Genomic DNA, 14,125 nt, shown 5'->3' with positions numbered 1-14,125 from the left:
CACAAAGCCTAATAATAACAACCCTTCCTACATTCAACACCCAGCGGTCACGTTCCTCCTGAGCCGTCAGCAGGTGCATATCGCTGTCTTATCATGTAACGCTTGGCCCTTGTGGAGATTATATTTACTCTGTGCTGCCGTAAGCACCTTTCCTGACAGATTATATGAATTAAGGCCTTATTATGGGCTCTGGCAAGGAGCTGCATGTACCGGTGATTTGTAATAAGGGCATTGCTGAGGTGAGTCAGCAGCGACTGGCCTGATTACAGCAGCTGGACCTCAGGAGGAAAACCCTTGGCTCATCCACAGTAAACAAAGACAACAAAAGAGGAAGGACACTATGTTAGCTACTTTGTACTTTGCGGGTAGGAACAATAAGGCAGCAGTTTAAGCTCAAAAGGGTGTAATTAGTAGTGTAATCCAAGACACATGAAATAATTTGTGTATCTGCGTGTTGTTGCAAAAAGAGAAAACACAGAGGAGCCAGTTTGGTTCATAGGAATTAATCAGTATTTTATATTCTTTTGTAGCAAAATGTTTTCACACAGAAACAGTTTTTTTTTTTCTTGTTTTTGTCCTAGAACCTCGGGTGAGAATCATGACTATGTCGAGTCAAGTACACACTTAAATGGTGTTCTTAGTTAGCAGAGTAGAAGGGACTGTTACATGATGCCACAAGTAGAGGCAGAAGGGCCATTCACCCATTTTACAAAAATAACCATTTTTTTCCATTTACCTCTTGTGGAATCTAGCCATCAAATAGTTTTAGTTTCATTTGTTCTGGTTTGGAGATACTGTATGAGTCAGAAACAAGCTCCCATTGTCTGTTACTGAAAACTTTAAACTGCAATAATAAATAATCTTTAATCTTTAATTTATGGGTCTGCATTTGCCAAACATTTTCCTAAGAGGTTTCCTGAAAACACTGACAGAATTTGTTACAAATTACAGAGAAAATTCTTTGATATATTAGAGTTAAGTTAGTTGTGTTGAGTTGTTTGACTAAGTTGTTTGGCATACTCTGAGGGCACTATGAATAAAATGCTCACATGGTATATTATACTTTCTATAGGCAGAAAACCAGGAAAATCAACTGAAAAGCTGTTTATAGATGACCTGTTCACCAAATTAGTAGCAGACAAATTAAAGGATAAGGCTGGTGATACTCTGTTTTCTTATTAACGACAAATCTCATGAAAAGATCAAAAACAGCACAATAATACAGGTTAATGATAAAGGTTGCACTCAATCTCAAGTCCAGTATTTTCCCAAAACACCTGGGAACTGTAGTTTTTTAGCAAACATTACTAAAACTAGAGTAAAATGTACATTTTCTGGGGACTATTTTCAGCTCAGCTTGATTAACAATTTTTGGTGTATGTTGCTTGAACTCAAAATAAACTACAATGTGTGTGTGTGTTGATGGTAATGAAGGAACATGTCACCCAGTGTAGCAGTCTGGCTCAGTGTTTTTGGACAACAGTGGAGTTCTATGGCACAGAGGAATGAGATATATCAGGCTTTGGATGCACACACAGTATTTGGTACTAGAATCAATTAATTGGTATTTTCATGGGATTTGTTGGCAGTAAGAAAATATATAGTGTTATCATCCTTATTCTTTAACACATTTAATATAGCCAATATAGCCTTGTTAATTTGCAAAATTGCCCACAAAGACCTAATATAGCCAGGAATATTAGGGACAGCTATTATGGTATAAACATTATGGCAAAATCTCTGGCATTTAACAAATTTTCTCTCACATTGTCATTACACACCATAACCCCACTGTCATTGTGGTAAAGTTAGAAATCTCATTGAATCACATTTTAAAACCTAGGCAAATAAAACCATGATTATCTAGATGGTGAGTCCAACTAGATGTAAGTCAGACAGGCTACTTTTTTGTAATTCGGGTTAATTGAACCTTTAAAAACAGCCAGTCCTCCACTTCTCTCTACTTGCCACATCACGTAAAATATCACTCCAGAGAGCCGACTAAAAATGACCAAGTTGGTACACCACAGTAAAGCACCTTCTCACTGTTTGCTTCACATTAAAATAAAAGTACTACTGCACGATTTCCCCCCTTTACATTCTCACCCAGTTATTGTACAAAAAATACCAATATACATAACAGTACACCTAGGGAAGAAAACAATAAAAAAAAGAAAAAGATGACCACCCCACATCTTGAAATGCAGCAGAGACCAACAGGGTATTGAGAAAGGCATCAACATGTGTGGGGATGTCTTGGTTAATGACTAATCTGAATAGTCACTAATTCAAAGTATTTCACTGCAACGTACAGCCCGGTATGAAGGAGAATGAAAGATTAATCCAATGAATCAATTCAAATAATACATAAACCAACAGAAGTTCTGTATTATGCAATCTAGTGAATTTGATTTCCAGAGAGGGTGTTGGCCCTTAATAAGTTATCTTTCTCCCCCTTTTTTCTCCACTTAATGTCCTCTCCTAAGCAGCATAATGACCTTTATCAGGCTAATGAATGTCAATTTGGACTCATTCCGCTGTTTAACCTGGCTAACTGAGTAACTGTCGTACTCTCTTGTTTGTGTTGCCTAAAGAGAATTTCAGCCGAATAATGCATCCCGCTGTGGGTTTAAACAATGATTAAGTGGGCCTGATGGATTTCAAAGACCATTCACATCTGGCTACTATAATATGTGCTGATAGCATCTGAAACCATACCCTGAGGCAAACACTGTGTTTACACCAATGGTCTTTTAGCCTACAGGGACCACTGTCACCAGTGCTAACCAATGGTGAGAGTATCAAAGCATTCAGAAAGACTTTGTGTTGCAGCAGGATTTCAACCTGAGCTGAAAACATACTGAATTTGATTGGTTGGAGACTAAATAATTATTTGAAGCTTTTGCAAACAACTAAAGAACTTGTGATCAATCTTGTGCATTTGGATTTTGTTGTATTTCCATTCACTTTCATATATAAATAACCTCATATGATACATAACCTGAGGTAGAAATACTGGCTTGTTGTGGTTCTGTGTTACTGATAACTAGGGAGTAGGACTGTTCGAAAATGTGTCATGTTGTCAGTTTGACATTGATTGAAATTTGACTGTACTGTTAAATGAATGAGATGGCTATATATGAGGGGACACTGTAGCTTCTGTGTGTGAGCGTTTGATCCTCGCTGACAACTACATACTCTATCCAGAGCTGTACCTCTGCCTGCTGATGAATCACCTCAAATAATAAATAGTAAAAATGATAGAAAAACCCAGATGAAAATAAAAATGACTTTGTTTTAATTCTCTATTCGCTCCGCTGGTCCTTCTCTCTACTGTTGCAGTAGTCCCATTTCATGCTGAGGATCCACAACATTGTGACGCGCATTCAGTTCACCACAGTTGAGGCAAATCCTCTCTGTGTTGTTTTGATAAAGACGTAGTAAATCCACTTGGAATTCCTCATCTTACTTTTTCTTCCTTTTTCTTGGAGATACACTCACATGCCCTGTGGATTGGGAATTGTTCCATATGGGCCATATATCTGCACAGTCCAAGATTTTGTGTTGTTTCAAATGGGAACAATTTTTCAAATACAGTTAGAGACTGTCAAAGAGTTGAGATCATGGCCAGAAATCTATCAGTTTGAGTGTCTTTTGCACAAAATTACAGTATTCACATGGATGAACTTCATGCAATACCCAAAGGTGGATTCCCACTGGAACATCCTTCCCTCTGCACTCATGTTCCTTTAGTTCCTGATATAGATTTATTGTTTGGCCATGGACCTCACAGTTAGACCGGCTGAACTCAAACTGTGCTCTCCATTACCCACTCAGAGCTCTCAAAAGTGGGCTTCTCATCCTCACTGTCATCATACTGCAGCAGCATGCCATTAACAGACAGACTGCGTTTAGTCCAGATGTTGCTGATCCTGCGAGGGTAGCTGCTGCGACACTGTGTGGCCCCCACATGACCCATGTCAAACGAGTGGCTCCGCTTGGGCTTACCCTCCTGGGGCAGCCCTAGGAGACGTCCCAGCATGGTGGTGGACTCGGCCCTTCCTAGCAGGGGTTCTTTATCGGATGGGGGAGCCTTAGCCACCGTCACCATAGCATTGGCAGTGGTGGGGGGTCCAGAGGTCCCTTGGTGGTCCCTTGCTACCCCTCGCAGCTCCAGTGAGGTGAAGGCCCCTAAAAGGTGGTCCAGGTTTGGCCGTGCTTTGGCGCCGTGCCCATGCCTCCTGAATTTGCTGGTGGGCAGGGTGCTGCATTCACTGCCCTGCATGCTGTAGCGGTCGCCAGCCCCTCTTCCTGTTTGGCTGTCTAATGAGTTAGAGGAGGAGGAGGAGGAGGAGAGGCTGCTCTGGAGGGATCCACACTTGAACTCTACCATTTCCTCACGCATGACCACCACTGTAGACTTGACCTGTGGCGGGGCACCGTTGAACCTGTTCAGTCCCCCATTGGTCTGTGAGTAAGTGTTGCTCACAGTGGGTAATTTATTCATCTGGATACCACTGGTCACCTTATAGCGCACCATGAGGATGATGATGAACACCAGCAGTGTGGCCACAATGATGCCACCAATGACCAGGATCATGGTGCCCCCCAGGAAACCACTGTGAAGAGACTGGCACTGTGGGTAGTCCTCCCTGGTGATGAACTGGACACAGCCGACAATATTGGTGGCAGTAAGGGTGGTGGCAGTGTCATCCCAGATGGCCAGGACACACAGGTCGTACTGCATCCCTGGGACAAGATTTGTGACTACGAAGGCTCTGTTAGTCATTGGAATCATCCTACGAGAAGACAAAGAGACAGAAGGAAACAACATTAACAATACAGACCTCTTGCTATGGGAGTTCAAGACAAGGCTAGAGAACTGTAGCATTAAAAGCAACACTGGCTTAGTCTGTTATGCTGGGGCAGATCAAAGAAGTAGCCAAGATGAAGCATGCTAAGTAGCTATTGGTATGCACAGAGTAATTCAGAAAGATGACTTCATTTGTCCCTGTATATCCCATTTGATATGCATGAAGCAATAATAATGAAATAAGTAGTCAATGGCCACTTTCTGAATATTGTTTTAAGTAATTTCTTGTAGATTCCATTTAACACTCATTAAGTTGTTTCAACTCTGTTATTATACTTGATGTTTAAATATGACGGATTAACTGAGCCTCACAGCTTTTGACTGAAACTGAAAGTCAACGCTGCGGTGTGTTTAATGTTCAAAATGTATAGCTAATCAATAAAATGTAAAAACCTTTGTCCTTGTTGTGTAATCACACAGTGATAGAATCTTTTATACATTCAACTCATCTGTCTAGAATGTAGACCACACAGAGACATCTAACTAATAATTACTGTTGTCACATTATTCTATCATAGAGATTAAATTACCCCTGACAGTATTGTAGAAACAAATGTGTTAAAACCTGTCTTCCCTTATGCTTAAGGCCTTACTATCAAAGATGTCCAAAGGAAAAGACGTGAAAAGATTTTATTCTTCTTTCTGTAACATTGTCCATATGTCATTCCCAAAACACAAATGTTTTAGCACCTTGTATGTGACTTGAAAACAGTTAAGTAATTAAGTAACAGTTAAGAAATTTAAATTTCAGCCTCGAGACCATGCAAGTATTCAAGTAATGTAGTTTGGTTTGTCTTTACATACACTTCCTTGTAGTGCTTGCAGTCAAACATACACACTTGGAAAATGTTACTGTGTTTTTAAGTTGGATCTTTGCTGCCACTGCTGCTTCTGTTGACATGTTTCATGTACTGTAAGTTGTCTCTGAAGTGTAGTTACCTCTACTGACCACTTCAGTAATGGTAATCATACTGGATACTGCAGTCCTATGGTATGGTATACTATGGTATACCATACCATATGTATACATAGGTATACCATACTATGGTATACCATACCATATGCATCCATTGTTTATGCATCCATTAGCCCTTAATTGGACAAGCTAATGTTTTTAGAGAAACCTTTACTAAACACTATATATCAGTGCTTCCCAACCTGGGGTATTTATACCTCAGGGGGACTTGTTCAGTTGCTGTGCAGCAAAGGAGAGAAGTTGAAATAGAAAGCAAAAAGTAATACACAAATAAATTGTTATAATGTTCAGCCTCTGACACCCCAAGTGATAAAGGCAGGAATGCAACTGTCAGCAAACCTCCTGAAAAAAGAGACCCAGCCTAAGCATCAACACTTCCAGGAATACGATGTCTTGTATGAAAAGTAATTGTAACAATATCTGCTCTCATATTAAAATGAATAAAGACAAACACATTTAGGACAGGGTGGTATGAGTGAAAGGGTACTTGAGCTTATCTGATGGTGCTTTAAAGTTACCTCTTACAAAAAAGGTTGAGAATCACTGCTATATATTCTACTACAAACCATGGAGTAACAATAAGCATATACGACATGGGTAGAAAATGGCCCTTTAATCATAACTATATCAGTAGACATCTATAAATAGATTCCTCCATCACCCATCCATTGTTGGCTTGCTGTTCTCCTACAGTACATGCATCCAAAGCTTTGATCCATCTGAAGCGCCTCCACCACAGAGCGCAGACACCAGTGGGGCTGCAGTCCATTATTCATCCTTAATTGCCTTTTTCCATAACCAGGAAGAAGCTGCGTTGCCTCACGTGTTTGAGAGAACTCATGCAATATCTCTCCTCCCCCACATGGCTCTGATTGATTTTTAATCACGCCATTGCTTGAGCGCCGGCAGTGCCCTGGGAAACTGTGTCGGCCAACTAGAGCACAGTAGGTGTGCATGTGCAGGCAATGAAGTCATATCAATATTAATTCAAAAACAGTAGTTGGCCTCCCTGAGCACGTTAGCTATTCCTTCCAGCTCCTAATTTGTCTTCTGACATGCAAAGGGACTGCACAGGCATTATAAGCACACATAAATCTATTGCTTTAGGTTATTTTCTTATTGTATATAAATTACATGTTCAATACATAGCCTGATTATTTAGCAGAAACCATTTAAAGCATCAAATAACATGACAAGATCATTTAAAGTATACTCAATATTTAACTCATAGTCAAACAGAGCAGAAAGTGAGTGAAATGAAAAATCACCATCATTAATCACTATTAAGGATAAAAAGGCTATTAAACAAATGAAAGTGATGTAAAAATAAGGATGTAAAGTATGTATTGCTTAAATGTCTCAAATTAGCATTCAAAACAAATAAAGGTGTAAGTTATGATGATTTTTGTTAGCAACAATTCTGATTTCTACAACATCAGGACTATAATTAAGAATAATCACTTTTCCAGGAAATGATTTAGATGTTACAAATCAGTTTACAAAGTACACATCAGTGTTATGTTGGCCATTTTGAAAATTCATAAAGGATTTACTAGAAACATGGATAAGTCATCCAATGTTTCTGTCACTGGGAAGAAAAAAAAAACTATTGGAAAATTCATATTGTTCTCTTTTCTCTAGCATGACAACTGGCACACAGTGTGCAAGCAAGGAAATCAGATAAACATCTTATTATTGAATTCGCAGGGATGGTGAGTTGGATTCACAGTGTTTGAACAAAGTAATATCTGTCTTTCATTACTGTGTACAGTTCTAATCTCATATTCACAGCTAATAACCAGGCTTTTTGCCTTTCCATATTCTGTCAATTATCTTTCATTAAATGGCTCTTGCTGGAATGCACATTACAGGTACATTGTGCAGGACTATTGTGCAGAATAAATTACTGGACAAGTTGCTGTTAACTAATGATCAGGTGTTAATACCCATTAATTGTCAGTGTTGGAGGAAGCTAACATCTTAACTGCTGTAACTGCTATCCATAACAGGCCACTTTACCAATTTTCAGACCACTCTGATGCACTGACTACTATCTTTAGATAGTGTTTCTCCAGAGGGATCCATCAATGTGTTTAGGTGCATTGAGTCATTGGAACCCAAGAGGATGCTGAATTCAAAAAGAGCATGATATGATGTACAGTATACCAGAAAGATCAGACAAAATGCATCCTATAGATTCACATACAAGACTCATAAAAAATAGATCTATTTGCTTGTTCTTACAGCACAGCCCAGTATATTCCATTTTAGTGTCCCCAAATTGATTTAATGTTAGTGGGTGAGGCTGTTTTCTGTATTTCCAGCTCAATTATCGTGGTTTAATGTCACTGCCGTCACTGTCTCACTTGACATAGGAAATTGATTTCACAGAATGCAAAGATCTTCAGCTGCAGTCTGCAAGCTTACACTTTATGGACTTGAGCAGCTTAAGAAGGATACATTAAAATGAGGGTCTATAATCCTTTTTCTTCTTGGATATATAATTAATGGTTCAGGGTGAGGATTTCACTTTGGGTGTCTTAAAAATGTGAGAGAAGCATCCCCACCAATTGTCAATTTAAGGAAAAAAAATCAAGAAGGATTAGGAAAAATGAATCTTGATCTCCAAGTAACACTTCAAAGAAATTGACTGTCTCAAGTACTCACCCAGCAAACAATTAGCAATTGACTTGAGAAGCTGACAGTGACTATTCTGAAGTTAAAGATTATACCTCAGGCTTAATTTACCACTTTGACCAGAAAGGTCTGAGCTCCTGCTTGGATGTAATTGAATTTCATTAATCATTCTTACCTGTAAATGAGGACTTCATCCTCTGAACAGTTGTACTGAAGCTGGAACATTTTGACCTTTGGAGTTGACTTGCTTACAGTCCACTTGACCAGAGCAGAGACGGCAGTCACTTCTGATACAGACACCACTTTCTCTGGCAGGGGTTTAGGCTCCCCTTTACTGATCTTCGTAGAGCTAGTTATGTCTGAAAGCCCAGACTTGGACTGTGTGGTACGGTTTGTACCGTTACTCAGATGGGGGAGTTGAATGATTGATAGCTCAATGGAGGCTGTAGATTCCCCAGCAGCATTAGCAGCTATGCACGTGAAGGTACCATAATCCTTGGATGTAGTGATTGTAATGTCCAGGGTGCCATTTTCATACACCGTTGCACGGGAGGAGTTGCTGATCAAACGGTCATCAGGAGCAACCCAGTGCACAGTTGGCATTGGATCACCAACAGCTTTGCAGCGCAAGCTAGCCGTTTGGCCTTCCAGAACAAGCAACTTGTGCGTATGTTGTGTGATCAAAGGGGGCTCACAAACAAACTCCTCCTCACGAACAGACCAAAAGTAACGCCCCTTTAGACTAGCAGGAGAAGCACAGGTTTCCATGTCATCCTCACGTTCTAGCCGTCGAAGCCAAAGCACTTCACAGTTGCAGTGCAATGGGTTTCCACCAAAGCTTAGAGAAAGTGGAGGTGCATAAGGTGTGCTCATCACAACACTGCTCTGGGAACGCGCAAAGATGGGGTCTGGAGGAAGCTTCTGCAGACGGTTGGAGGTGAGGTCCAAGCGGGCCAGTTTATCCAGATCTGTAAAAGTCCCCTCAGCAATAAAGGAAATGAGGTTATGATCCAGGCTCATCTGATGGAGGTTGACCATGTTACGGATGGCTTCCCAAGGCACGCTGCGCAAGTTATTGTATGACAAATCCAGATCCTCCAGTGTCATTAACAAGTCATCAAAAGCTGCTTTGGAGATCTGATTCAGCTGATTGTTATTGAGGATCAGGTGCTGCAGGTTGACCAGCCCTCGGAGGTCATCCGGCCCCAGCTCGGTCAACCGGTTACTGTCCAGGTGCAGTGATCTCAGGGTTTCCAGATCAATGAAAGAGAAAGGCTGGATGGTGCTGATGGTGTTTCGGGATAAGGTTAAATCCACCAGACCTGTCATGTTGGCAAAGTCCTGAGTGGTGATCTTGAGGATGAAGTTGCCACCCAGCCGGAGCTCCACAGTTCGCCGGTCGATGTCCGGTGGGACAAAGAGCAGGCCTTTGGAGGGGCATAGAGTCCCCAGAGACTCGGACAGGTTCTGGCAGACACAGTATTTGGGACATGCATGGACCATCGTAACTGCGGTTCCCAGAAGCAGGAGACTGATGAACACTTTGTCCATGTTAATTCATAGAGAGGGGACCTGCGAAAGCAAAAGAAAAGAAAGGATCAATTTAAATTTAATGTGATCATTAAGATTTTACCCCTTAAACATTTTCTGCTGCATGATTTCAGATCCAGTGCCTCAATCAGTCTTACATTAAAATAAGATGATCCTCACATTCTGAGAAATTTTCATTTACTCATCTTTCCCACAAAAAACACCTGTGTGTAGAAACCTCCATTAACCTCCGTTAGATAGAATTCCACCATGGTCCTCAAAACATGTAGGCAAAAATTGCTCAGTTGATGAGATGAACTGATTATCATCCATGAGGATTTTTCACATTAATATTCACCATCATAGTATTCATATGCATGTATACAAAGAACAGGTATGAAATCACATGAGGATGAATGAAGCTCAGGATTAAACAGTGGTAAGAAGCTATTTTTAATGATGCACATACTTATAAGCTGTCATTACAGATATATTAACCTGAATGCAGTGGGAACCAGTTCACGTGAATGGCACATGCATTTGACTTCTCATGGCCTGTATTTTATGTATGTATTTACACTGCCTTCCTCTTTCTGTATCTCTGTGTATGTCTTTATCCTTTTGTCTGATATGTTTCCTTTCCCCATTATCTCCGGACCATTTTGGCAAAAGATAATACAATTTGGAAAAACATATTCCACAAGCCGCAGGTGTTAGACTCATCAGACTTGGCTGACGAAATCAGCACGCCTCTGTGAATGTCTTAACAGCCCTCACACCTGGCTGACTCCTCTGAATGGATGACCACACTTGGCTTCATCCAACGAGCTTTTAATTCCCCCAGACATTTGTATCATTAATTCCTAATACACTCAAAACCTAAAAATCAATTTCAATCATCTTTTTTTTTTTTTACCGGCAACATTTATTAATGGAAAACTCTGCCTTCTAGTCTGGGTTGTTTTCACTAGAACCAAGGGGAGGGACAGATGTAATGTTTTAATGTTAACCACATGTTTGTCCTATCATTCATTATTATTCACAAGCGTGTGAGGCATAAGGACTTCTTATCTCCGACTTCCCTGTAACACCCCTTCATGTGTCGACCCTGCTATTCAATAACTCGTAATTACAAGAAGCAATATGTACAAATAACCCCTCTTCTTTTCAGTACCAGTTTGCAATTATGAAGTGCCACTGCATCTGGACTGTGTGTTACACTGAGATAATTAGAATGAAATGCCAGGCAGGAAAAAATGTAATTCACAGAGACTCTGCAATAATCATTGAAACTCTGGGAATTAATAGATAACAGTGGAGAAATTGACATTTTCACAAAGATTATTTTCATGTAATGAGACAAATTTATGATGGGACCAAATGCTGCAGTATACTGTTTAGCTTTTTAATACCATACAAGTGCAATACAAAGTATCATGAATAAAACAAAATAGCCCTAGGCCAAATGCAAAACTGATATGAAAGCAATTTAAAAAGAAAAAAAGTCACGAGTAATACAAAAAGTTCTTTGGCACAAGGAGTTGTTCGGCTGAACTTAGCCCTTAAAACTCCCGACTTTGAATTTCTCACACATGTATTCCACTCGGAAAGTGGAGGCCAGCAAGCTTGGCTAATCAGCCTCCACATTAGCATGCTAGTTAGCCTAGCCTGACATTAGCACGAATACCATTGATGTTATTTGTTATTCATTTTATGTGAACACCTGCTGGATAATTGGCAGTTCACGCACACTCAGTGTTGCATTTGTCTAACATTTTTACAAAGGAGGTGGGTGTAACTAGCTGTCTGTCTTTCATGGTTGTAATTGTGGTGATGACAAATGAGTTGACCAGAAAAACTCAGAGCTACAAGTAGTACCATAATCTCAACATGTAGGCCTACATTGTAGAATGGTTTGAATCACAAGATGGAGTGATGTCACAGAAGTGAAAGGAGACACCAAGTGCATATATTGTGATTACTTAACAAAAATGAAAGTTAATTTCACTTCAGCTTATAAAGTGTGACTGAAGAGAGGAAACTGCAACCATTCTACTCATCCACATTCTTTTTCTCTCAGCTGTCACATGTTTGTGGGCAGCTAGTTATATTAAAATTGAATCAGCACTACAGAAAACTGAGTAGTTAGCAGACTTGATGCGTACTGTTCTGACCCTCTCAGCACTCTGGAGCTAATCCCCACAAGGCCTCGTGGTGAGAGCTGTCAATGATGACAAGCAGTTCTCTCATGGACACATTTTAATGGACAGCATCTAGACACAACAAATGGAAAGCCCCGCAAAAACCCAGAAGAAGCAGCCTTTTTTATTTTCTTTTGATCTTCCTTTCTCCTAAAAATGGACAATTGTGGTGGTAGTGGTGGTGGTGGGGGGTAAGCATTTTCAGACACTAGGAAGAATATACAAATTTGCTGAAATGCGCAGTGCTGGCTGCATTCAGCTGAAAAGTTCAACATAATTTCAGATCTCGCAACCATTAGAGCAACAATCATTTGTGGAGCATTGTGGTTACTGAACAGAGAATACAAGGCTGAAGAGAGGCAGAGGTGACGTTTGAGGGACAGAGGAGGTTTCAGTTACAAAGAAATGAGAACCGTGGATGATGTTCGAGGTCCAGGTTGATTTACACATTGGCCCTCACCAAGCTTACATCACCATCTACTATTCAATGTAAGGGACAAAGATGCAGCTGAAATACAGGCACACATTCTATACGCTTCCACAGTACATCAGTGGTGATGCTATTCAGAGCTGTGAAATTTATTTTGAACCCTGTGGCTTCTTTAGTGATTACTGTGTCTGCTGTAATCCCCTCTGTGGAAAACACAGAGGTTACTGGGCTTTTTTTTATTTATTTTTTATTTATAGCACTGTCTGCATAAGTAGGCTATTGCTTACATAAGTTATTTATGAAGTATGGTGTACATTAAATTAAATAAGATTTAGCTTTATTGTTGTGTTATTGGTGTATGATAGAAACTGACCATATGCTAAAAACTGTTCCCTAACAGCAATAATCATAACTAGGCATAGCGGGCCTGACCAACTGTATTTTGTATGGCAGTATGCATCAGGGTCTAGTTAGAGTGATACTTGAGTTTGGTGTCTTTGCATTTGGAGAAAGATGACAGCTCCTGTTTGTACGTGCCTTATTCATGTAATTTTTTCAGCACAGTATTTCACTTTCACATTTTGCATCAACTACATGCAGTAGAGTAAGAGAATTGATCAGATTTTACCACACAGTAAATCATGAAATAAATGCAAAGGAACAAGCAGGATGAACTCCTTTACTTTTTTTTTGATTTTGGGCAACGACTTTGTTTACATGCATTTGTTGCTTTCATGTTTTGTGCTTGCTTGTATAGCGACTGTCACAAAAAGAATAATAGGCATCCAGTGCAGACTGCAAATTGTGACGTTTCTTCTGCTTTTTTACACTGCACAAAATAAAATGTGCTGTTGCTACCTCTGTGAAAGTATAAGCACATCACTTTCTCAGCAGAGCAGCAAGAGAAAGGTGTTGAGGTGTGTGAACAACAAATATAAAAGCTTTCAAATATTATCCATATTTTCAATCACTTGTGGTTGTATCACTATCAATCAGTGGTACTAGACATTTATCTTACATATTATCAGTCATAAGAACTCTCCAACAAAATGTGAATGACACTGAAGCTTTTTGTTCTCTTTTCCAAATGCAGATATTACTCAACAAGATTAACAATATTTAGATTCTTTGATTGAATATTGTGATTGTGGGTTTCATTGGAGGTTAGAGGTCGAGCTGACAGCTTTTCTTTGTAGGTTTTACAGTCATTGTATTTAATGACACAGGAAGTCTGATCTATTTCATCTGTACTCAGGGTACATTTAATGAAATAGCTCCGGTAGTGGAAGAAAATGAGTGATAAAAACTGGTTATGTCTTTAAAAGCTTTATGATATGGGATTATATCACACCATTAAAAGGGTCACAGTGCCACTCAACATTGTTGGTATTGTTGTAAGTTCTTGAAATAAGGTTCATACATCAATCTCTACATGAGTTTTTACGCATTTTATTCATGTATAATGTATTACACACAGG

The 14,125-nt window shown here is 39.7% G+C and overlaps 1 protein-coding gene across 2 annotated transcripts in view; it reads right to left on the bottom strand.

Annotated features, from left to right (window-relative positions):
- Nucleotides 1-493: 493 nt before the first annotated feature.
- The window catches only part of LOC108896174 (leucine-rich repeat and fibronectin type-III domain-containing protein 2), a 125,496-nt gene continuing 111,864 nt past the window's right edge, over nt 494-14,125 (bottom strand). For both annotated transcript variants that reach the window (XM_018695209.2, XM_018695211.2), the window contains 2 exons: nt 8,662-10,058; nt 494-4,799 (listed from right to left, as the gene is read on the bottom strand). In XM_018695209.2, the coding sequence (XP_018550725.1) occupies nt 3,809-4,799; nt 8,662-10,037 (2,367 nt within the window). In that variant the 5' untranslated portion in view covers nt 10,038-10,058 and the 3' untranslated portion in view covers nt 494-3,808. The remainder of the gene's footprint in view (nt 4,800-8,661; nt 10,059-14,125) is intronic.

This window comes from Lates calcarifer, linkage group LG19 (assembly GCF_001640805.2).
Source record: "Lates calcarifer isolate ASB-BC8 linkage group LG19, TLL_Latcal_v3, whole genome shotgun sequence".
Lineage (NCBI taxonomy): Eukaryota > Metazoa > Chordata > Actinopteri > Centropomidae > Lates > Lates calcarifer.
Note: the sequence above shows the minus strand (reverse complement) of the source record. Positions and strands in the feature narration are given on the sequence as shown.